The sequence below is a fragment of the Ceratotherium simum genome, chromosome 3, assembly GCF_057802395.1.
Source record: "Ceratotherium simum simum isolate JZ-2026a chromosome 3, ASM5780239v1, whole genome shotgun sequence".
NCBI lineage: Eukaryota > Metazoa > Chordata > Mammalia > Perissodactyla > Rhinocerotidae > Ceratotherium > Ceratotherium simum.
This window is the reverse complement of record NC_141902.1, coordinates 88,838,931-88,864,583: the sequence shown is the minus strand read 5'-3', so window position 1 is coordinate 88,864,583 and position 25,653 is coordinate 88,838,931. Positions and strand designations below refer to the sequence as shown.

The 25,653-nt window shown below is 43.7% G+C and overlaps 1 protein-coding gene across 2 annotated transcripts in view; it reads left to right on the top strand.

The window, feature by feature from the left end:
- SV2B (synaptic vesicle glycoprotein 2B) overlaps window positions 1–25,653 on the top strand; it is a 189,647-nt gene that overhangs the window by 93,097 nt on the left and 70,897 nt on the right. For both annotated transcript variants that reach the window (XM_087428900.1, XM_087428901.1), the window contains exon 2: window positions 22,474–23,329. In XM_087428900.1, the coding sequence (XP_087285026.1) occupies window positions 22,789–23,329 (541 nt within the window). In that variant the 5' untranslated portion in view covers window positions 22,474–22,788. The remainder of the gene's footprint in view (window positions 1–22,473; window positions 23,330–25,653) is intronic.

Genomic DNA, 25,653 nt, shown 5'->3' with positions numbered 1-25,653 from the left:
TAACTGGGCCTAGGCCACAAAAGATGAGGGGAATTGAAGGGGTAAGCGTGGACTATATGGGGGAAAGGAACTATCTGGCTGTGGTGATCTTCCCCGGGGAGAGTGGCTGGAGATCTTAATTATGATTTTTCAAGTTATGTGGCCAACTTGGGCCTGACCCAGACTAGTGCTGCTGTGTGCATGTGGCCTGATCTGGTGGAGGGAAAGTAAATAGCAGTGATTCTAACTATGTGCAGGTGCCTCTCTATGACTGGCAGAGTTTCCTGTGGTTTCACATGTGTATTTAAAGTTGGAAACAGCATATTTGGCATTATAAAATGTATTTTCTATTTTGAATATAAAAAGTTTTTTTTTTTTTTTTTTTTTTTGCCATGTAAACTACAGATAGTTAAACTCAACAAATCTTGGGGGAAGAATTTTCAGAAAACAGTTTGACTCTTAACAGGAGCCATCACTCTTGGGGGGAAGAATGAGGATTAGAGAATGAATGGCTGTGAGATTTGTCAAAGGAGGGGGAGCATAGGTGAAAAAGGTTGATAACACTGCTCTAGGCCAGGGTGCTCAGGGGATCGGAATCTTGGTGGTGATGATGGGGAGGGTGGTGGTTGGACAAATAGGGGATGGTCTTCTTCTTCCTTGAGATCCCCTTACCTGGAGTTGGGGTGAGTGAGTCTTGGTTCCATTTGTTGAATACTGCTGCTGTAAATCATGGTGCCCATGGGGAGATAGTAGGCTCTCAGGTGTCTGGGGACAGTGCAATGCTTGGAGAATCCCAGTTGCAGACAGTGCTGTTCCTTGTTTGTTTCCAAGCTTGTCACTGTTGAAGCAGGACCACAGGCAGTGAGGGCTGAGAGGAACCATCTAGGGACTCAGGTTTCAGTGCCCAGGTGGGGCAATGGATAAGCCAGGTAATGGAGCCGAGGCCCAATGGAAGTTTCTGGACACACAAAGTGGGGATGAGGGCTTGGTGGGTTGCTCAGGGGTGAAGGCTATTAATTTTAGGTCCACCTGCTGATGAGGAAGCAGCTTTAAACTCTAGAGGAGGAAAACTTGTCTTTTCCTGTACCTGTCTTGGGTTCTTTTGGCTGGGGCCCTGTGAATTAGACTGACAAAAGACAGATTAACAAGAGAAAAACAAACAGAAGTTCATTAACATGCGCAGCACAGATACACATGGGAGCACTCAGGGATTGGAACTCAAAGGTGTGGTTAGAACTTGGGCTTATATAGTATTTTAATAAGAGAACAATAACATTTTTAGAGAAGGGACAAGGTGAAGGAAAAAGACTTTGAGTTTCCAGGGAGGCAAATTGTGGGAAGGCAAATCTATGGGGAAACTAATGGAAGATAAAGGCTAGTTAGTACGGTTTGTTATGTAGGTTCCTCTGGTGCTGCCTCTAGGCTCCTAAGGGTCTAGAATTGTTTCTGGTGGTTAACTTCTAGACTTCCTGGTAGAGAGGAAGGGGGCCACCTCTACAAATTATGTCCTGTTTTAGGCAAATAGGGGAGAGCACAGAGCTTTTCTTATATCTGCTGCTTCTTGGTTGTCTTCAGCTCAAAATAGATAATACGCCAAAATGGCATATTTGGGGGTGGTGTATTCTGCTACCCTTCAGAAAATATTGCTGTTGGGTGGTGTGGCAGCTGGCTGGCTAAGTTTGCTTCTCACTGAGTGGGGACTAGATGGGGCTGGGGCTGCAGGCAAAGGGGCTTCACGTGGGTGGCCTGTCCAGAGAGGTGAGCACCGACAGACAGCTTAGAGTCTAGCTTTCTTCTTAACTATCTGTTATCACTGGTTAAGATTTTCCATGTTTCTGTATCTAAGGTGAAATCAAGAGTCCAGGAAGTGCCTCGATCCCACACAAGGTCAAGCCTCTCCTATTGCTCTTGTTCTGATATTTGATAATTTACCAAGAGGTAAGGTTTCTGCGGGACTGAGGGACTTGGATGCTTTACTTCTGTGTCTGGTCTTTGTGGCTCATTTCACTGAGATCCAGGCAGAATTGCCCTGCCAGAATCAAGCTTTTGACCTTTGAAATGCTGTTTCTCCAGGAGAATTGATAGGAACGGTAAGGTACAGAGAGTTTAGGGATATTTATTGAGCTATATGGCCTTGAAACCTGTTCAAATATAATTAGAAGAAAGGCAAATGCCAGCCCCTGTTGATTACTTTTTGAACACACTTGCCTGGGGGATAAGGAAGGAGACTTCGGGGTGTCGGCAGGTGCCACTGGGCAGCTGTTGGAAAACTCCAGTATGTCAACACGGGCTTTCACATGGTCAGTGGTGGCAGCCCCCCACTCAGTGAGGACAGACACAGGAGAAGGTCAGATGGACCATATTAGTGTTTGTTTATTTTGAATAAGTAAACTGAAAGCCATTCTCCTTCTCTTTAGACGTATGGCGGAGCATATCACAGAGCATCAGGGAGAAGGATTAATACAAGTGGCATAAGATAACCATTTCATGCTTGGCTTTTACTGCACATTGGCTCTATTTTTGGTGAAATGGCAAAAGGCTGCCCCCTCTGTCTTGAATGCTCTCCCACCCCCTCTACCCTTTGTCCGTCTGGTGCCTCCTATTCATCTTTCGAAGTCAAGCTCAGGTTTCACTTCCTCTGGGAAGCAAGTCTTCAGATGCAGTGAATCACCCTTCCTGGGCAGCAACTTGTACCTGATGGGGTTCAGGACATGCTGCTCCAAAATATGGCAGCTTGGCACACTGAATATTTGAAGCTGAAGGAGTTTGAGAAAATGGCGGAAGTGCGGAAATGGGAAGGTCATTCTGACCTCCTGCTACCTGACCCTTGTCCCCTGAAACAGGTCGTAAAACCCTCAGTTGAGAGGTGCCCTCCCTATACCTGGAGGAAATGAGCATCCTTATCTCTGAAGACAAAGGGATGCTGAGAAGAATCCCAACAAGCAGGCCTTGCCAAGTCTCCCCCAGGTTGCTGTACTTACCTCATATTCCTTAACCTAGCGTATTTCTATACCACTGCCCACTTGTCATCAAACCTAGCATAAATGCTGTCAGGTCTTTGGGTCTTCATTTCCTTATTAAGGCTCCCATGTCACAAAAAACTTATTTAAATACATTTGTTTGATTTTCTTCTGTTAATCTGTTTTTGTCATTTGAATTTTCAGACCCAGCCAGGGACCCTAAGAGAGTGGAGGAAAATATTTTTCTTCCCTACATACTGTATATGAATTCTCAAGTTTCACATTAATCGAGGGCCTAGTTTTTATTTTTAAACACTAATATGGTGCTTATTGTATGAGAACCACTGTTCTAAGCACTTTTACATATATTTCCTCATTTAAGTCTCGTAGCAACCATATGAGGTAAGTACAAATATTCTACCTATTTTATAGATGAAAATAATGAAGCCCAGAGAGGTGCAGCAGGTGCCCAAGATCACACAGCTAATAGTAGTAGAGCCGAGACTCAACTCTGGGTGGTCTGGCTCTGGAATCTATCTTCATAACCAGCGTGCTGAACCTTCTCTCCCTGAACGCCACTGCCTGATAATTGCTAACTTGCATCAGTCCATATCTCCTGATCCTGCCCCATCTTCAGCCATAGCTGCTCCTCCCACAAATTTTTGTCATCCCAATTCATGGCTACTTCATCCTTCCAACTGTTCAGGCCCCAAATCTTGGAGTCATCTTTGACTCTTCTCTTGCTGTCACACCCAACGTCTGATCCATCTGCAAATCCGGGTGGCTCTATCTCCAGCATGGAGCCAGATCTGGCAGTTCCTACCGCTTCCACTGTAACCGTCTCCATCTAAGCCGCTGTTGCTGGCCTGGATCATGGCGGGAGATTCCTTCTGATGTGGCTTCCTTGCTTTCTTCCTTGTCCCCCCATCCCCAGTCTACTCTCAGCACAGCAGCAGCCAGAGTGACCCATTTAAAATCCATCAGATCATGTCGTACCTCTGTTCAATAGCTTTCATTGTTCCTGACTTTGCACATGGCCCTTTCCTTGGAATACTCTTTCTTCAAATATCTACATGGCTCATTCCCTTACTTCCTTCTATTCTTTACTCAAATGTCAACTTATCAATGAGGTCTTCTCTCATTTCCCTACATAAAATAGCCCCCTCCTCACCTCTGTAACCTCCTGTCCCCCTTAGCCTGCTTTACTTTTATGCACAGCACTCACATGACATATACATTTACTTGTTTATTTGTATATTTGTTGCTCCTCCCACTAGAATGTTAGCTCTGTGAGGGCAGAGACTTAGACTCTTTTGCTCAATGCTGTATCTGCAGTGCTGAGAATAGTGCTTAGCACATAGTAGGTGCTCAATAAATATTTGGAGAACAAATGAAGCCTTACTCTGTGCTAGTCACTGTTGTAAACATGTTTATATGCCTCATCTCTTTGAATCTTCACAAGATCTCCCAAAGCCACCTGAGTGTCTTTGGAAAAATTATTTATCTCTGGTTAGCCTTAGTTTCTTTGTCTCTAAAATGAGGATAGTAATGGTAATTACCTCTAAGAGTAAGTGCTCTTAAGTTCTGAAAATTGTGCTTGGCACATAGTACCTGTTGCATGTGGGTTCCTTGGGAAGCAGAGGGAGATTAGCATACGGGATCTGTGCTGTTGGAATCAACACCTGCAGAGTGAAACACCTCACTATGGCCAGAGGGAGAAGGTGGGCCGCAGTCTCATCATTGGGGGGTGGGAGGGGTGGCGATGCTGGAGCTGGAAAGACCCAGTAGAGTTGGCTGTGTTGGGGCAAGTGGGCCTGGCATTTGTATCCCTGCATCTCTCAGTCATTGGTTTCAGGCTGCTCTGGGAGGGGTGTGGTCTTGGCTGGTCATTCTCTTTGGTCTCAGGCAACCTCTAGGGAGGGCTGACAGCCACCCACACTCCTGGCAGCTGGGGAATGAAAGCTTCAGTCCTGGGTGTGGGTGCATGTGGAGGCCTGGGTGCAGCATGCCAGCACCTACTGTGGTAAACTTCACAGTAAATGCTTGGGATCTTACCTTCTTACTGTGTTGCTTTAACCCAGCAATCAGTTTCCTGCTTAGAACTCCTAGTTATTCTAGTGCCCATTGAGCATGGAACAAAAGCCATCCTTTGTGAGTCTCGGCTTCCCCATAAAGATTTAGGATTGGATTTGATCTACCAGCCTTTCTCCCTGTGGACTTCCTCAAGTGGGGGACTTGCCCAGCTGCCGAATTGCTTAGGTCGCAGCTGAGGTGTCAGCGATTTCTACCCCATCCCCTGTGATTAAGGTGATTCAGAACAAAATAGAGCGAGCCTTTTGAGTAGTCTAGGTTGGCAGGAAAATGCGTGGTGCCATTTAAAGGAAATCCCCCCCCACCCCCCTACCGCCTGGAATCCTATCATTAGAATCCCATTATGTATTAAAGCATTTTAAAAAGCATCAAGAGTGTTCTATTGAAATGCAAATAACTCTGTAAAAGTTAACGGCTTAAACCTTTGCAATGAAATGCCTTTACATCTTTATTCAAAAACACTATTAAGTTTCTTATTTTAAAGTATTCTAAATGTGGCCATCATGTTATGGTTCAGCCTGGGTTTCATACACTTTCAGTAAAAATAGTCCAGATTTCTTCATCTGGGCATTTTCTTTGAGGAGAGTTGGGGTACAGTAGGAAAAGACCTCTTGAGTCTGGAGAACTGGAGTCTGGTGTGAGATCTACTCTAACAAGCTGAGAACTTTTGCCAAGTTCCTTAATGTCTCTGAAGCTCATGCCCTCTTGGGTGAAAAGAGGGAGAGATCTAGGTCTGTGCTGTCCAACACTAGCCGTGTGTGGCTATTCACATTAAAATTCAAATTCAAATTTAATTCAGTTCCTCAGTTATACTAACCATGTTACCATGCAAAGGGCACGATCTGCTCACTGTGAAACAAAAGCCAATCCGTCAAGAGGCAAGATGGTGGCAGAGAAAGGGCATTTTATTAAGTGATAAGCTAGCAAATTGGAAGATGGTAGACTAGCATCCTAAAGAGCCATCTTAAGGGGGGTGCGTAATCTTGAAGGAGTTATATAGGTCAGTGGGTTATAGGGGAGGAGGTTAGGAATGTTGACCCTCTGGTGTTACAGACTGGAAGCTGCCATACCAGATCTTTCTGTTGTCATTGATGATGGTTATCAGCATAGTCTCCCTGTCCAGGGGTCATCACATTCCTAAGAAACTCAAAGGAACAAAATTATCATCTTATCGCAGCTGGGAGGTACATATATAAGTAGGGGTCATAAAATCTACAGAGCAGGTAGATCTCCTGGAGGGTGCATATCCAGCTGGGTTAGTTAGCCAGAGGTCATTCAAAGTTGCAGTATGGTTTATTTTCTACAGTATGGCTTCCCCTATGTCAACCTTGTGTTGAGCCAGTATCAACCACATTTCAAGTTCTCAACAGCCAGTGGTGGCTTTTGGCTACTCTAATGGGCAGCAAAGAAAGTTCAACAGAACAGTGCATGAAGATAATACCTTCGCTTTTAATTTCTAGCGTTTTTTAGTTTTGCATAGGGATATTTGTTTAGAAGAAAAATCAACCTGCATTTGTGATTTGTTGAGAGTTGATGATAATTAGGTCATATTTGTTAAGGTTTACACACATCCACTGGTGCTTATTTATCTATCCACTTACTTTCTTCTATTCCTCACCAATACCCTATAGCTAATTTTTTTTTCTTCCCCCCAAAGCCCCAGTAGATAGTTGTATGTCATAGCTGCACATCCTTCTAGTTGCTGTACGTGGGACGCGGCCTCAGCATGGCCAGAGAAGCGATGCGTTGGTAGCCGCCCGGGATCGAACCCGGGCCGCCAGCAGTGGAGCGCGCGCACTTAACCGCTAAGCCACGGGCCGGCCCCCTATAGCTAATTTTTACAGAGGGAAAACTGAGGTTAGGAGGGATTAAATAACTTGCAGGTGATCTTAACTTGGATTCAAACTCAGGTTGGTCTAATGCTAAAGTACCGGCCCCAGTTTTTGTTTTCTGAAATAGGCATGTGCTGAAAGATTACCAACTCACTGTGCTTTGGAAAGAAGTTCACAGATTCCTATTGCTGCTGCTTCCCCTCTTCTCCCTCCTTTGCCTCCTCTTCATCTAGAAAGCTTTATTGTCTTGGTACAATGCACATGATTTCCCTTTCCCAGAGATAACTATTGTTAATATTTTGTTAAGGAAGTTCACCCCTCCGGAAGGTTCTTCATGCGTATAGCCATATACATGCCATTTTCATATATGGACGGTGCACTGATCCACATGGGACTTCTCTTCAAAAGCCTGTCTATGGTTACGACTTTGAATTTCAGTTCAGGAAAAGTCAGAAACCCTTTCAGGAATTCCTTTGGATTAGAATCAGATTGAAAACATTCAGTTTACCTGGGACATGAGAAGGGCTGTCTATCTGGGGACATTGTGGGTAATGCCTGCTTGGAAGCTAATAATTACACAACCGTTTTGAGTGAGTGGGGGTGAGGGAGTCCATGCTTCTTTAAGAGGATAATGGAGTTGTCTGTTATCCTTAACTCATGTGCTGTTAAGGATATAGATGTTAGACCTAGTACCTGTTATCTTTCCTCTTGACTTGGTTATATTATAAAGAGAGCAAGTTTAAAGTCAGAGGTGTCCAGAGGAGGGAAAATGATCAATTTAGAAGTTTGAAAGGCTAATGTTCTGATGTTAGGATCCCTTATTTAGCTACGTCACCCCAAAAGAAAGAAGATGTTGATCCAATTGTGGGGACGTGTTTTCCAGAGAGGCCTGAGAGAGGGAGAAGTGAGCATTTTGGTTGAGACAAAGGGCAAGATGTTAACTCTATCAAAAACCATAAGCAGTTTTGTTTAAAACACTCTTCTGCTGTACATTTAAAAAAGTAGGACTGAAGAATCCCTTTGCGGAAAGTAACCTGTGTCAAGAGCAAAGAACTGGCTCAGTAAGAAGTCTTTCTAGTGCCTGTAACTGAGAATGGCCTGTGTGGTCTGTGTGAAGCCCACCAAGACAGTGATTCATCCAGTTTGTGCACACCAAGGGCCAATTTACTAGGGGCATGTCCATCAAGTCTGTTTGGTCAGCTTGATATCAACAGTCTAGCCAGGGTCTTGGAGCCCAGACTCCCAGGGTCTGGGAGCAGCTGCAGCTTTTCTGATGTAGTGGAAACTTAGTGATGTCCGAGCAGCTGGTTTCAAATTCCCCGGCACAGACCACTCCCATTTTGCAAAATCTTGTGTATCTACACTTCTATTTGTATGTACCACAGCTTGCAGATGACCTCTTTTTTCCGTAGATCTCTAGGGGGAGTCATTACCGTGTGGTTTATGATGAAGAAGAAAGTATTTTTTTCCCTTGAAAAGAAAACAAGACTAGGTTAGTTGGTTTCAGAGGTGAAAGTTTCCGAAGATCATTTTGCTAATGACAGTCGCATATTCACAGAACACAGAAAGACATCGGGTGTTTGGTTTCCAGGCTCCCGATGACAGCAGCAGGCGGCTCTGGGGGTGGACCCCGGATGATGCCTGAGCAAGAATTGTCCTTCACGCGGCATGTTGCAGTGATGTGCCATCTGTTTCTAGGATGATTCTAGTAGCTATTGAGGAGCCCATGAAAATATGCCTGCCGGGTCTGCTCAAAACTCATCTTTTTCCCTCCTTGTGTATGACAACCCTCTATATAATAAGGCATTTTAGGAATAGGAGAACAAGGAAGATGCATCTTTTAAAAAAATGATCTTCCTGTCACCAGTGTGGCTCTATCCTACCTGCTTCCTCCCTTCTTCTGTCCAGCTCAGGACTCCAAGACAGAGCTCTCTCAGAGTTCATTTTAGGATCCAAGGACAGTTTAAAAGATGGTGTGATGGACCATTTGGGTCTCTACTGCCCTGGGCTGCAGTTGGGCAGGAGTGCAATCTTCTCTTTATTTTTCTTTTGTAATAATAGATTTATTAAGTGACTATCAGTGTAAAGTCCTGCAAGCTGCTATATGGAAGAGAAAGATGACTATGAGATGCACCTGCCCTCCAGGTGCTTGCAATCTAGGCAGTCAGCTGCAAGAGTAAGTGATTGTGGCAATACTGCTTTGGGTGGCTTAAGCAGAGTTCTTTAAAATGTTGACATCATTTGAAATCTTTCCTTGCCAAATATGTAGGAGTCCTTTCAACAGGAAAGCCAAACAGTGGAAAGAGGCATGTCGAGGAATTCCATCACCCGATTAGCCAAACCTGTCAGGTGCCAGATTGAGATAATATGTGATATTCTGTGAAAATAAGGGGAAACCTAAAGCCCACTACAGAGGTAGCGAGGTAGAGACCTGGGTTTGAATCCAGCTCTGCTTCTCTCCAGGTTTGTGACCTTGGGCAATTCTCTTGGCCTCTCTGAGCTCCTGTTACCTAAACCCACCTCTCAGGTCTTTGTGAGGATTAAATGAGATTGTGTGTGAGAAAGCTCCTGACATATACTACAAGCTCATGAAAGAGTTTCTTCCTTTCTCCTTTTCTTTAGCTGTTACTTTAGGATTTGGAGTGGAGCCCAGAACTGTACAAAACACTAGGCTCTAGCACTAAATATGTTTGCATTCCTGGCAGCATTTTAGCCCTTTCTAATTACAAAGTTTATACTTTGCCAAAGCTGACTTAGGGGCGAGCATGGAGAGAAGGAGGGGACTAATTATAGAGACATAATACACTGGAGTGGCAGGGCAGAGGAGAACCACAGGGCCAATCACACCCAGAGGCTGAGTAATTCCAGGATAAGTAGGAGATGGAGACAGGAATTCAATCATCCTGGGGTAAATTAAAAAAATTATTATTTCAGGGAAATACATGAGGCTGATCGGAGCAAGATAAGCTACGAGGCCTCTGCTTACAGTTTCCCCAAAGTGAGAAAAGGTGCGGGAGGATTGCAGGGGCTGGGAGAGTGACAGACCGAGAGTGGACCTGTAACTTGGTAGAGGAGACCAGGGGACCCTAACCAAACGGTGTGGTAAGTCCATAGGCCTGAGCCGCAGAGGGTGCTAACTATGGGCAATCCTAGAAGAGGAGGCATTTCCATGGCTGGGTCATTGCAAGGCTAGAATGTAGTAAAGAGCAGGTTAGTTTCAAGAAAAAAAATGCATGAGGGCTTGGATGAGGGCAGAGGCAAATCAAGACATGAAGAAGTGCCCCTTCAGCCTGCCATGGCTCTCAGACTTGCCTTTGAGGCAAGTTGGGGAGATCTTGGATCCTCCTTGGTATCATCTATGTTAGTTTGTGTGTCTGCCAGTCTTTGTTTTCCTCATAGATCTGTATCCACAAAGTTTTTTAAGTCTTTTAGGAAGAGATCCGAATTTTCAACCAGTGCCCCTTATTGGAGCAATAAATGGCGTAAATTTAGTGCCAATTCTGTATTTTTACTTTTTGGGATATACTTCCAATGGTTCTAATGAACGAGAAGATGGAAAATATCTTATGTGTGAAGAGAAGACACTTCCCTTACGGAAAGTCAGTTGTTCTTAGGTTTAGTAAAATGTCTATTGACTTGCCTGTGAGGGACATGAGGCAAGGAGCTTGTTACATCCTCCTCAACGTTCCCAGGACCTGGCACAGTACCTACCATGGAGTAGGTGCCCCCAAAGTATTTATGGAATACACAAATAACTGTAGTGATGGCAATTTAGTAAGGCCAGTCCCCTAGGGAGGAGCTCTCAGAAAGGGAGAAAATGAAGCAAGGGAGGTGGAGTGGGTGTTGTTTGATGAGAGTCCTTCAAGGCCAGATTAAGGACATGGTTTGAAGGTCTTGAGAAACCACCATGAGATTTTCGTCAAGCCGTGTGAGGTGGGCTGCCGGTGTTGGGGTAATTCAGGTGAGAGATGCGCTAAGGCAGTGTCAGCGGGATGGAGTGGAGGGCTTGTCGCCTGACCTTATTTCTTTGGCATAGTGTCAAAATTTAAAAGCCAATAGGGTCATCAGGCAAAATCTGTAAACCACACAAGAAGAGGATCCTGGATGTTTGGCTTTCACAGATGATGGCGGCCATGGCAGTCTTCAAGGTTGTATTCAATTCTGCTGTTGCCGTAGTGGTCTAGGCTATTTGTTTCTTATCTTTAAGCCAAGCTTTCAATCAGTAGAATTGTTTTTGAATCAAATCTATTTTGAGAAGGAAAAAAAATGTGTCTGGAGTACCCAGCAGGTTCCAACATCTCTTCTTGCTCTGGGAGATTGAAGTCTACCAGTGATGTGACCTGTCTATAAATGCTCCCTTTGATAGCCCATGTTGTGTTCTATGGGCCTCCAGGTAGATCTGGGCAGTGCAGAGGATTCCATTTTAATAGCTCTTACTTTTCTTTCCAGAGGAAATGTTGCTTCTCAATAACAAAACAAAACAAAAAACTTGCCCCTGTTCTTTTCCGTTCCTCTGGCCTATCCTAACAGGTATCCGTGCTGGCGTCACTCCTCAAGCTTCAAGGTGTCAATTAGTTGAACACCCTCTCTTGTCACTCAAGGCCCTTCTCAATCTGACCTTACCTTGCTTCCCACAGATATCCCTAGCCATCCTCCCAAAGTCTCCCTAAGCTCCCTCTAAACTCACCAGCCCCCACCTGGATCCCATCATTAGATAAGTTGACATTACTGAAGGAGAGCAGAATATGCCACCCCAAAAGATGCCACTTTGGCATATTGGTTATTTTGAATTAAAGTTACGTAAGAAACAGCAGTGCAAGAAGGATACTCTGACCCTCCTTTGTCCCCCCTGAAAGCAGGGAATAAATCTCCCATGTGAAAGCTACCCTCCCTGTACCAGGAGGGTAGAAGTCATCTTCATCACCAGAAATAGGGACTTTAGGGCCGAGAAGGCTGTATAAACAAACCTTGTTATGTCCTCACTAATTTACTACCCTAAGCCCAAACCCCTTTGTCTTGTCAATTCTTTACAAATTTATTGTTTCTTTGTCTAAAAGATATAAAAGCTTCCTGCTTTGGTCAGTTCTTTGAGTCTCATATTTTTACGGGGCTCCCGTACGTATGATATTAAATTTGTTTTTCTCCTCTTAATCTGTTTTATGTCAGTTTAATTATTAGGCCAGCCAAAGAACCTAGGGAAGGGAAGAAGGGAAAATTTTTCACCCCTACATTACCCAAATTTGCTAAGATTCACTGTATAATTTTGTCAGTCCGAGAGTTTACTCAGGGCACATATGTTCCTAAGTAAACATACAGGGATGTGTTCAGTTGTTGCTTATACTTGTTGAGTGTACTTGATTATAAGGTAAAGTGGAATTGTAGAGGAACGTTCTGGTATAGAATAGAGGAAGCCAGGATCCCAAGGGCCTGGGTTGGGGGCTCTGAGTTGTCTGACAGGCAGGCTTTCCCAGTGGTAGCCAAGAGACTCCTATGTACATTTAATTTTTCTTCAGGCTAGCATTGGTTTCCAAGAGGTACCTATCTGGCAGCAGGAGAGACAATAATATTATGGGAGAGGAAGCTTGGTAGATGGAGAGTCTGCATCCTGATCCTTGAACCTACTAGCTGTGTGACCTTGGCAAGTCATTTGACCTCTCTGAGCCTCAGTTTTCTCATCTATGGAATAGAAAAATAAGATTATCTATCTCACAGTATTGTAAAGTTGAAATGAGATGATAAATTTGAAGTACTCAGGTAAGAAAACATTTTTGCTTTCATTCTACCTTGAAGGCAGTGTTTTCTGTCTGGGTGGTATTTACCTATCTTCCATCACTCATGCACAATCCTCAAGATTTTTGCCTTATCCCTAGCAAAGATCATACAGCACTTGTACGGTTACTTAATTTTTTAAAAAAATCAACTCACTCTTATAAATGGAATACATCTATTTAGGAAGGAAACTGTATCACTCCTGTAAATATAGGGTAACTATTAAACACAATGAAAACAATACAATGTTATATTATTGACCTTTAGACAAATATTATTCCCTGGTAAAGGCTCTGAGTCTAAAGTTTGTTTTCACTTTGTTAAAAAGGGCAGTTAACAAATTAGCTAGTAAGTAGTAGAGCTGTGCTGGTCCCCCAAAGGAGACTTTTTCCTTGACGATCAAAGGAGATTGCAAGAACATTGAAAATGCAATCACTTTTCTCTATGTGGTTCAATGTTATTTAATGCTATGTTTGAAATCATGTCCGGTACCATGAAAGGTAGCATCTTCCACTTTGGGAAACACGGGCCTCGGGTGCCAGCTGTTTGGGAGCAAAGTATCTGCTGGTGACTCCAGGGATGTGGGTCATGGTCAGGGTCTCCAAAGAAAGGAGCTAGCACAGAGTGGTGGGGAGAGGTGGTCAGGACCCCGGCCTGGGGATGTGGGGATTCAGGGCAAGCCTCCCATAGAGTGAGATGCTAAAAATCCAGAGAGTCTCACCTCAAAGACTACAGATTCGCTGCTTGTGGGATGAAGTTAAGGCTCTTGTCTTTTTGGCTTGTTATGCATCGCCGCAGACGTTAGTGAATACGTAGAAATGTGTGTCTGTGTGTTGTATATTTGTATAATAATAGCTATTTTTATTGAACTCTTTCTTGGTGATAGGCACCATACCAAGCTTTTTGAGCATATTAACTCATTTAATTCTCATAACAGCCCAGTGAGTAGGAATCCGTATTCTCTTCATTTCACACATGAAGAAACTGAAGCTTCAAGGTTAACAGCTTGCTCTGATCTCAGAGCTTGGGAGTGGCAGAGCTGGTATCTGTCAATGTACGCAGTGGGCAAGAATTTGCTTTACAACATCACTCCAAGGCAAGAAATATCATTACAAAATGTTTTTCTTAATCCCATTACAGTAGGATTGGTAAGATGGCCATTATCAGTCTTTGTTAGGATTCCCTTCCCTACTGCCTTGGACCACTTAAGTGGTTCCCCAAACAGTGGGGGTGCCTGGCTCTTAGTCATGGCTGTAGCCACAGTGGTTCTCCTTGTTCTTTCTGCTACTCGATGCTGCCTACAGTAGCAAGCTTTCAGCCATCTGCTGGGCAGTTCTGGTTTGGGTGAATACAGTGACACCGTTCAACAATTTGTGATTCGGTTTATAGACTGTACTGTGGGGTGAGACCCTTGTTGCTGATCCTAAGGCTGAAGGGTTAATAGCCGCATAGGTGCCCCACAGCTGTCCCTCATCCAGAGTGCCTGCAGGAGGGACAGGGCTCCTCCTCCTCAGGAAACTCACACCCTGCTTCTCTGAGTCCCCCTCTCCCAGGGCTTGGGCACCTTCCCTACAAGTCAAAGCACCAGCCCTTCTTCCCCTTCCCTTCCAGCTTGGCTCCTGGAAAAGTCTAATTGTCTGAAGACTTGGTTGAGGGCTTTTGTGGCCTTGCCCTTGAATCACAAAGAAACTGTTAACTGCTTTCTGGGGTAAGAAGAGCATAGGCCGGAGGTTCTTGACTTTGAGTGAGCTCAAGAATTAATTGGAGAACTTGCTAATAAAACAGATTACTGTCCCCCTTCTGTTTCAAAAAGTTTGGGTTGAGGTCCAGGAATCTGTATTTAACTGGCACCAAGTGATCCTCCTGTGCGTGGTTTGAGCTCCACACTGAAAAACACTGACCTGGCTTTAGAACACAGAGGAGCAGAGAGGGAGAAAATTAGCATTTCAGGCAGTACTAGGCAAACATTGACGTCTTAAAGAGACCATCCTGCCAGATACATTTGCATAATATAAATACATATTTACAATATATAATATTATGGAAACTGTTGGCATAATGACATAAAGAGATGATTTACCTAGCATTTTCACCTACTATTATAGTGTGATCATATTCATTTTCTTAATAAGTCCTTCAAAAACCATAGTTTTTATATCCCCATAATATTTAACCGTGTAAGTATGCTAACATTTATTTACCTAGCCCCTGTTGTTTAATATATGTGTTGTTTTCTAGGTTTGATGTTATAAATACTGCTTTGATTAACATACTTCTCCATAAATTATCTTGCTTTTGTATTTTAAAACAAAGAACCATTCTGAACATTCAAATTAAGGCTGGCATTACTTTAAAGAGTTTGGTGTTACTTTAAAGCATTTTTGTTCCAACAAAAAGATCACGTGGTATGGTTCGTATTTAATAATCAATTGTTTCTCATACCTTGGAAACTAGCTTTCTGTTTTAAAACAATAGAAATCACTGAGTGATTCAGCTAAGAGAGTACTTTCAACGTCCTACTGACGAGCAGACGCTGGTGTGATTGGGACACAGACAGTGGTTGCTGGAAGCCTAAGGACACTGTCTCCAATACCAGCCGGATAAGTCCTGGTGTTTTCAGCCCACAGCTTGATGTAACCTACCCCAGAAACATCAAGCAGTGTATTTCAGGAAGCATTGCAGGTGGTTAAAGCATATTTTATAGTCAAGCGGTTGATAAATAACTCGAGCAGTCTTTGGAACCACCTCACTCCCCCACCCCCAGCAATTTCAGCTGGGAACTCGTGTTAATAGAAGCCCAGTAAGGAAGTAAGAGAGTGAATGGCTCCTTGTGCAAGTGGTGTGTTCAGGATGTCAGCTGATTTGACTTCTTTTTTTTTAAACAAAGGTAAACCAGTTGGTCTATTTACAGCAGGGCAGGGGCGCTCCGGCCCATGGGCCATTTTTGACTTGCTTTCAGCCAGGCAGTGAATAACTATTAATCTCCTTTATTGAGCAAACATTTTCAAGGACCGTCCACATTTAAAGACTCTGTGTTTGGTGCTGGAGGTTCAAAAATAAGTAGAATCAAGGGCTTTTTCTGCCCTGGAATTGCTCACATTCTCCTGGCAGAGAGACACATAGATAATTACAATATAATGTGATAATAGAGGTATGTGCATAATGCCATGGGACCTTTTGGAGTAATTCTAAATGTTTAAGAATAAAGAGCCATCAAATTGCTGAAAAATGGTTAATCAGTTTGTAAATTGTTGCTCTTAAAATAGGCACTATCCTAGATATTAAAATAATAATAATTATGTTTTTTATATTTCTTAGATAGTTCAAAGCATTGTCACAGATACATGGAAAATATTGAATCAGAGAGCTGGAAAGGACCTTAGAAGTCATTGGGAACAGCCCCTCATTTTAGAGGCAAGGAACTGAGGGCCTCAGAAAGCCAGTGACCCATCCAGGGTCCCACAATGACTTGATGGCAGGGCTAGGACTGTAATTCAGGTCCTCTATCCAGTGGTCCAGCGGCCTTTCTCTTACACACTGATAGTATTTTGTATGGAGTCCCCTGCCCTCTCTTAGTACTCATTATTGGCATGACTTGCACAATTAGGATACGAGCTTAAGTAAGAGCTGTCTGCAAAGCTAACTGGCACATTGGACATCACATTAGTACCCATTTGAGTTTGTTGGTTTTCCCATCTCTTGTTCCTGCAAAATAGAATTACAATAAAGTTCTCAAATGACGTTTTCTCAGGCTTTAGCCCTATATGCCTCGGCTCCCCCTAAATTCCTGCCAGTTTCAGGAGTACCCAAGGCTACCTCGTGTGTTGGTGCACTAGTCCTTCTGAGCACAGGGTATCTGCCATTTCCTTCTGCCCTGACTAATTGTAGTGAATCTCCTATCAAGGCCAATTGCAACTGAAGACACAGCTGCTACTGACTCCTGCCAGGGGGGCCAACAAGGGCACTTAGCTTTCCAGGGATGGGTGCTGAGGATGCTGTTATCTTTGGTAAGGGGACTATCTTCTATTATTGCTTGCATCAAAGTTGCTACATTCTGGGCTTTTGATATACCACCAAGATTTGATTGAATCTGGTGAAGAATCTCGGGATTATCCTTCCCTCCAACTGTGACTCATTGGGCCATGACCAGGCTGTGATCTCTAATTCTCACTTCCAGTGGGAAGCTCTTGGTCTTACATGCAAATAGACTCCAGGATGCTTGCCAAATGGGCTTTCAAGACATGACAAAATCCTGGGGTGAATAGACCTTAGGCTCTAGGTACAAAATCAGTACTTAACTATTCAGAAGAGCCTATACTCCATGGATGTTAACATGGGTTCCAAAGAAAAAAAGGCCCACGATCATAGGAAACACTGATTTCAATAAGTTAAATGGATTTTTTTGGGAGGGTGAGGGAAGAACAGCAGCTTTATTGAGGTATACTTTATATACCATAAAAATCCACTTATAATTAAATTTTTTTTAGTAAATTTATAGAGTTATGCAACCATCACTATAATCCAGTTTTAGAACATTCCCATCACTCTGCCAGCTCACATTCCCTCAAGTTTACTTGCAGTCAATCCCTACTCCCACCTCTGGCCCCAGGCAAGCACTAATCTACTTTCTGTCTCTATAGATTTGCCTGTTGTGGACATTTCATGTGAATGGAGTCATCTATTATGTGGTCTTTTGTGTTTGGTTTCTTTTACTTGGCATAATGTTTTTGAAGTTCAACCATGTTGTAGAACGTATCAGTAGTTTGTTCCTTTTTATTGCTAATTATTATTCCATTGCATGGGTAGAGCACCTTTTGTTTATCCATTCATCAGTTGACAGACATTTGTATTGTTCCCAGTTTGTGGCTATTATAAATCATGTTGTTATTGACATTCGTGTATAAGTCTTTGTGTGGCATATGTTTTTATTTCTCTTGGGAAGATTCTGAGGATGGAATTGCTGGGTTATTTGGCAAGTGTATGTTAAACATTTTAAGAAACTGCCAAACTCTTTTCCAAAGTGGCTGAACCATTTTTCATTCCTACCAGCAATGGATAAGAGTTCCAGTTCATCACATCCCGGCCAACACTTGCTGTTGTCTGTCTATTGATTGTAGCTATCTGATGAGTGTATAGTGGTAACTCACTGTGATGTGAAATAGGTTTTTGTTCAGGTCTTCTCACAGCCTTTAATATAGCAATGTGCATTATGAATCTCTGAAAGAGAATGGTGAATAGAGTATGCAATGTTTCCTAAACTTATTTGCTCCTGGAATTCTTTTTTCCCCTTACATGAGCATATTCAAGGCCTAATGGTCTACAGAACACATTTTGGGAAGCATTATATTATTTGATTATAATATTATTTTTAGCTTTGTTCTCTGTGATATTTAATTATGAGCAAGTGTTTATCACACAATGATTTTGAATCAAATAGCATGGACTCAGAGGTTAATAGACTGTAAGAGTTAAAGGAGGATGCTTAAGAGATTGGCGCTGGGACTTTTATGAGAGGTGGTGGTGATCACGAATACCTAAATGTCAGTTTGTTTTTCTCTGTACTTGGTTCCCCAGCCCAGCCCAGATGGGCCCTAAATTTCAAGAGGAGCTAGGCTGGGCTAAAGCTGAGATCCTGCCTACATTTTAATTGTCAATACTCAGTCAGATAATCATAATGACAACAACCATGAAAATAAGGTCACATTTATACGGATCACACCTGTGCCAGGCACTGTGCTAAGCACTCTCTGTGGACTATCTCACCGAATCCACACAATGATCCTATGATGTAGGCACTATTATGACAACCATTTTACAGATAAGAAAACTGAGGCTCAGGGTGACCAGTAGCTTGCACACAGGTAATAGGAAGCGGCCAAGTCAGGATTTGAATCTGGGCTCTGACACCAGAGTTTGCTCTTGAACCACTCTGCTGTATATCCTACCACCACACCGGAAGGGCAGATCAGCCTGAAAAAAGATTTTTGTCTTCATTGCATAGCACCTGTAGGATGCTGGAAAGATTTTCAGTCCAGAATTTGCCTCCCTAGAGTCATCGTTGTCCCAGTCACCCCTGCCTTTTCCCTCTCACCTGACAGGTATGCACCGCTTATTCTCCCTTGGGAGTCCTCCTGTGTGCACCCTTTTCTCCCAGTTCCATGGCCACCACCTTTGTCCAGGCCTAACCTCACACACACACACACACACACACACACACACACACACACACAGAGACACGCACATGCATTCGAAAACTTCTACCTAGCTTCATTGTCTGTCGGTTTTCTCTAAAAAACCAGGACGCCTATCCCCGCTAGGGAGATCTTTCCAGATCCCTGCTCTGCGTCACACACTGCTCACTTTAACAACGTTCATGGCTCCCCTGCTCCAAGAAAAATTCCCAGTGCCTGAGCGGGGCATTCAAACTGAGCTATTTACTTTCCCATTGTATCTCCCATAAATTCCCCTTCTCGGATCATCTGCTGTAGGCAGATGCTTCATTGCTGCCCAAACAAGCAAAGCCATCCCTGCCTCCATGCCTTTGCTTCTCCTTGTTCTCCAGCCTGCATTGTTTGCTTCTCTGAGCTCTTTCCTGCCCTTGGAATTCCCCCGACCCCTAGGATGCTATTTCAGCGGGTCCCAGCCCGTAGTGACCCTTCTCTCCTCTGAACCCGCTGGGAGAACCCACTGTCTGTGACCCTGGGTCATCTATCTAACCTCTTCAGCATCAGTCTTCTTTACTGTAAAATGGGTGTAACAGTCCCTGCCACATAGGGTCGTGGTCCAGGTTAAAAGACGTAAAGCACATGACGAACTTAGCATAGTACCTGGCACAAAGCCACAAGGTGAGTATTCAATAAATGAGAAAGAATATTGTTAATAATTCAAATTGCCATTTTTATTACCACATGATGCTTTGTGTTGCTTTACTCTGACTCTCTCATGAGGGGTAGACCTCTTAAGAATGGGGGTCAAGTCATGTCATATCTATTACAATGCTTTAAGCACAAACGATCCTGGGGAATGTGTGTTGAGGATGGGCGAACAAACTTGACCCTAGGAGTCAGAAGCCTGATGTCAGTCTTAGCTTTGCGCGCAACTCAATGTGTGATCTTGACTTGTTTTCTTGGAGTCCCAGTCTCCTCCACTGTATGTCATCCCTCACATTCTCTTTGAACCTGGCTTCAAATGCAAGCCCTGATATTGGATCTCTATGTTAATTTGGGCACATTCTCGAATCCTCTTAGTCCTCAGGTTTCTTCATCTGTGAAACAGGGAGAATAATTTTGCTCCACTGTTGGCTATGAGGATAAATGAGGGATTGCTTATAAAACGCTCACTTAGTACTCAGTTCATAGTTGTTCTTCTGGTTGCTTCATTATTGCTGTTTAGTTGATAACACTAGGAGTGTCAACGTTGTTGAATGCATTAGTTTTCTGGGGCTGCCAAACAAGGAGGGAAAAAACCCAAAACTTGACAGTGAAGCCTTCTTTCTGCACGGCACCTGCCATTCACAGCAGTTCATTTAACTGGATCAGGTGAGTGGAGTCAGTTTTGACGAAGATCTGCTTCTTTCCACAAAGCAGGTCCCAGGACCTTTGCCCCGAGTGGTATTTCCCATATGTGCTTTTGGAATCGCAAATCTATCATTTTTGGTTCACGACATTTTTGCAGAGCCCCCAGGATGCAAATAACACACCAGATCTCCAGCCGTTGGCATTCTTTCTTTGTTTTTTATAGCACTCTGCAAAACTCTCATGCTGTTTACATGTGATTTATATTCCTCCTGTGGTCCCTAAATGAATATAATAAAAACAGATTTAGAATATGAATCTGACATGGTTTAGGCCAGCATGGTCTAATACAAATTCATTTACTGGGGAAAAGAGTAAAGTGAAAATCAGTTCTTAGTAAATATTTCTTGCCGGCTCTTAAGGTATTGTCTCTCAAAGTGCAGTCTGCTGGATTCCTTGAGGTGTTTGTGAAAAATGCAGTTTTCTAGGCCCCACCCCCACTCAGTAGGTTCAGAGTCTTTGGGGGAGGGGTCCCGGGATTTGCATTTCTTATGAGCCCCCTATGCCCCAAGGGATTCTGGCCCACCCTGTGTTTGAGAACCACTGATCCCTGGCATTCCCCCAAAGAAATACATGTGTTGTTTGAATCAAACGAGTTCCAGAGCTGGAGTCTGTCCAGGGCTGAGGGTGAGGAGAGCCAGGCAGGCAGGTGTGGGGCGGAGGACCCAGGGGTGCGCTGTGGCAGGGAGAGGAGTCCAGCTGCCATGCAGAGAGCATGGTGTTCAGTCCATTGTGAAGTGATGTCTGCTGAGCTTGGTGAAAGGACAGTGTGGATTCAAGTGCGACAGGGAGGCTCGTAAGGGTTGATGGTGTATGTACTTATTGGTAGGTGGGTTGAGCTGGGGAGTGGTTTTCTGGCAGCTCCAATAAGAGATCCGAGCATCCATCTGTGTCCAAGGGTCTGGCAGTGGGGGAGAGTTGGGGTAGGGTAAGGGGTGTGGGAGGGGCCTGGCCTCCACCCCTGAGGGGCTGCTCAAAGCCACTTGGGGAGCTATATGAGAACTCAGATTTCTGAGCTTGAACAGCCCTTCTGCATGCTCTGCAGATCTGCGTTTCCAAATCTCCCCAGGTGATCTAAAGTGGCAGTCCCTCAGAAAAGCACTTGAGAAGCACGGGGACCACGCCAAAGGCTGACTTTGGGATCAGTGGACCTGGCTTTGAGTCCTAGCTATGTGACCTTGATCTATCCCCATCTGAACCACAGTTTCTTTATTTGTAAGTCAAAGATACAAATACTTTTTTCTTCTTCTTTTGATCGTTGTGACAATTAGGGATAAGGGATGTGACACACAGCACAGTTACTGGCGCACAGTAGGCATCGTTAAATGGTGGCTCCAGACCTTGTGAGAATTGAGATTCTAGGAAGGTAATTAGGGCAGGTGTGCTGGTCTGTTGGGCATAGGAATCAACCCATGGACCCAGTGATTGGAACTGGGATATAGGGTAGGGTCTTAGCTCTGACGATACTGGGTCCTGATTTCCAGAATCGGAACTAAAAAAAGAAGAGCAACAATAATGTCCAGGCTTAAATAGTGTTTACCATGCGGGTCTGGCACTGTTCTAAGCACTTTTGCACACCCTTATGAGTTAAGTGCTATTGTTATCACCATTTTACAGATGAGAAAATTGAGGCTTAGAAAGACATGTGAATGGTCACACAGATATTATGTCGCAGAAGCAAGTTTTAGACCTAAGCTCTCTGGCTCTGGGTCTTCAGCAACTTTCCTGCCTATTTAAGCCAAGCACAAGGTCAGAGTGGCCCTCGAACCACAATGCTGAGTCTCGAAAGTGAGCTGGGAAAAATGGTCCTGGATATTTTTTTTGCTCCACATTTCTAGATGTTAATTGTACAGCCACTTCATAACAAAGTTAGAAAAGCTGGCATTTTCATAATAGAAGCTGAGCTGTAATAAACCCGCAATGTTGCCAAAGGCTTGATAAATTCTAACAGAAAATCCATAACACAAAATTGTTTTGTATTGAAAATGCCTTGCCTACTTTATATTTCTTTCTTGGGTAAGATTTGACCCCTTTCACGAGTTAATCAGCATTTCAAAGGGCCTCTCTGACCACTGTTCTTTCTCTCCTTATATCTTTGTCTCACTGATTCAAGCCTCATTTATTTGATATGAATCCAAATGTCTAATCAAGATTTCCTCCACCTTATACATGAAGCACTGGCATTAGTTTATTTGTCTAATTCTGAGAATATTTTGTCAGAATTTCTGCATTTCATAACACTCCTCTCTCCCTTCTCTGTACTGCCAGGGCATAACCTTCAGTAGCAGAACAAATCAGGCCAGCCAGCACGCTGCCAAGTCCTGCAGGCTCCTTGTCAAGGAAACCAGCTGGACCCATTTCTAATCAACATCTCCCAGCATAACACCTCTGGGTCATTGAAGGAGACCAGACCAGAATTTCAAGCTTTCCAAAGACTTCTACTAGACATCGAATGCAAAAGGATATTTAGGTTGCGTTTGCACAGATCTGCTCTATTTCAGAGACAAGGGGTGGGAATACAGGTCTCACTTTCACCCAAGAAGTCACAAGAACATATTCTACATTAAAAGCTCTGCACATATAATGGATGATGGTTACCGAAACAGCCCAAACCTCTACCATGGTGCGAGAGATATAGCTCGAGAGGCCAACAGGCAGTCCCGGAACCAAGGAATGGATGACTACAAATATCAAGATAACTATGAGGGCTATGCTCCCAATGATGGCTATTACCGCGGCAGTGAGTCCAACCCAGAAGAGGACGCACAGAGTGATGTTACAGAAGGCCATGATGAAGAGGATGAAATCTATGAGGGCGAGTACCAGGGGATCCCTCACCCGGATGACGTCAAGGCCAAGCAGACCAAGATGGCACCCTCCAGGGCAGACGGCCTTCGGGGCCGGGCAGACATAATGGCTGAGAGGCTGGAAGATGAGGAGCAGCTGGCCCACCAGTATGAGACCATCATTGACGAGTGCGGCCACGGGCGCTTCCAGTGGACCCTCTTTTTCGTCTTGGGTTTGGCCTTGATGGCAGATGGGGTGGAGGTGTTTGTGGTGAGTTTTGTCCTGCCCAGTGCAGAGAAGGATATGTGTCTGTCCAGTTCCAAGAAAGGAATGCTTGGTAAGTAGAAATTTCCAAAGATCATTCTCTTCATGGCATTAAAATATGAAGGGGAAAGAGTAGTAAAATTGGTATAGCACCTTAAATCTATCATGATGTCTTTGCAAAGTTATCATTTTACACCCATTTTGCCATTAAGGTAATTTTATCTCAGAGAAATTAATTAATTGGCTCAAGTTTACACAGCTGGTATGTATTGGAGCTTGGATTCCTATCCAGGTCTGTCTGACTCTCAAGCTCTTTGTTCTTTTTCCAAATCTTGTTGTGTCCTTTAGAGTCCGATTTCTCTCTTCTTGTTAAGCCATCTTCCATATCCAAATGACAAATACGTTTTGGGAGTAGCAGGCCAGAGGTCTCTTCCACTCAGTCCTTCTCTTTGTGTCCTTCTAGAATCTGACGGCATCTGCTCTTGGTTTCTCTTGTATATAAGTGTTAGTGGGCTGAATGCCCATGTACCTTGGGGATGGATGCTGGGCTGAGCACACCTGTGGAGCCCCCGCAGGCTGTTGGGAACCACGCTGTGAAGCACAGATGGATTCCGCAGGATGGAGGACCAGCTTTGCAAATCAGTGATGAGACTAGCACCATCAGAGCCGAGAATCAGATATCAGGGCATGAGGCAGAAAGGATTTTGTGAAATTAAAGAGAGGATGGGCACGAATGGTGTGGTGTAGATGAGATTCATCATAATGTAGACAAGGGTTTGTCTTGGTCATTAAATGTCCTGTAAAACATATCCATTCTCTAAATTTAGAGTCCATGCAATTGATTGTTTAGCAAACATACAGTTACTAAGAACTTACTATGAGTCAGGAACTTGAGGAACCCTTAAGAACTCAAAATCTATCTAGCAACTTAGTTCATTCATTCAACAAATATTTATTACTTGTACACTGTGTGCTAGTCTCTGTGCTCAGCACTTGGGGAGAAAATATTGAACTAGACAGGCATAGTCCTTGCCTTTCAAAGAACTTACATACAGCAGGACAACAGGCATTAACAAACATGGAGAATTATTTAATTACTGTAGAGATAAGTGCCATGAAATACCTTGTCTGATTCTGGTCCCTGTCATTTGCTTTAAAGCGGGGGTTGGCAAACATTTTCTGTAAAGGCCCAGATAGTTTCTGTCACCACTACTCAACTCTGCCTCTGTAGCACAAAAGCAGCCAATGACAACATGTAAACAAATGGGTATGACTGTGTTCCAATAAAACTTTATCTACAAAACAAGGCAGGGGGCTGGATTTAGCCAATGGGCTGTAGTTTGCTGGCCCCTGATTTAGAGCCGCTATAAATAAGATTGAGATATAAAATAAACATCTGCATAAAGAATTGTTTCTGGGGGCTTTTAAAAATTGTTTTATCTTTTCCTATTTAACTAAATGGCCATTTAAAATAACTGAACTGTGTCAGATATGACCATTAGGGAACCAAAAGAGACTGAGTATATACAGGCAGGAGAAATAACTTGAGAAACAAGGTTATCACCCAGAGTTTCTAAACACCAGCAGAATTTTACTTGTTTTTTTAAAAACTATTTTTATTATTTTTTTAATTAAAATATTCTGCTAGATGCCTTTAAGTTTGAATAGATTTTTTTTTTTTTTGGTGAAGAGGATTAGCCCTGAGCTAACATCTGTTGCCAATGCTCCTCTTTTTGCTGAGGAAGATGGGCCCTGGGCTAACATCTGTGCCCTTCTTCCTCTACTTTATATGTGGGATGCTGGCACAGCATGGCTTGATAAGTAGTGCATAGGTCCATGCCCGGGATCTGAACCTGTGAAACCTGGGCTGCCGAAGTGGAGCATGCGAACTTAACCACTACACCACCAGGCCGGTCTCTGAATAGATTTTTTTAAAAGGGCAAAACCCAAACCAAACCAAAACACACCCAAAACCCCAGATCAAACCCAGCTGTCCCCAGTTGATCCAAACATTTCTAAGGCGTTAATTTATTTTGTGGTATCTCAGCTGAAAAAACCCTGGGTGCCTGTTAGCCCAAATAGGCAATGTCAGTAACGATTTCACACCTCCCTGGTCTCTCTGCCACCCTGGTGCCTCATGAACAGAGCTGCAGCATGGTGGCAGCTCCTGCTGGCTCCCAGGGCAAATGCTGGGAGTGGAGGGGACATGGTCCTAGTCTGGAGAGCCCACATTTGTGCAATGTTGCTTTCGGTGTTTGCCAAGAAGATGCTATGACTGAGCCCAAGAGGGGCAGGCAGAGTACCTGAGCAGAGATGGACTTCCTATACATTTGTGTGGTCCCCTTTGTGGTCAAGGAAATGAATGTCTAAGTGGATCTGGGGAGGTGGATGATTGAA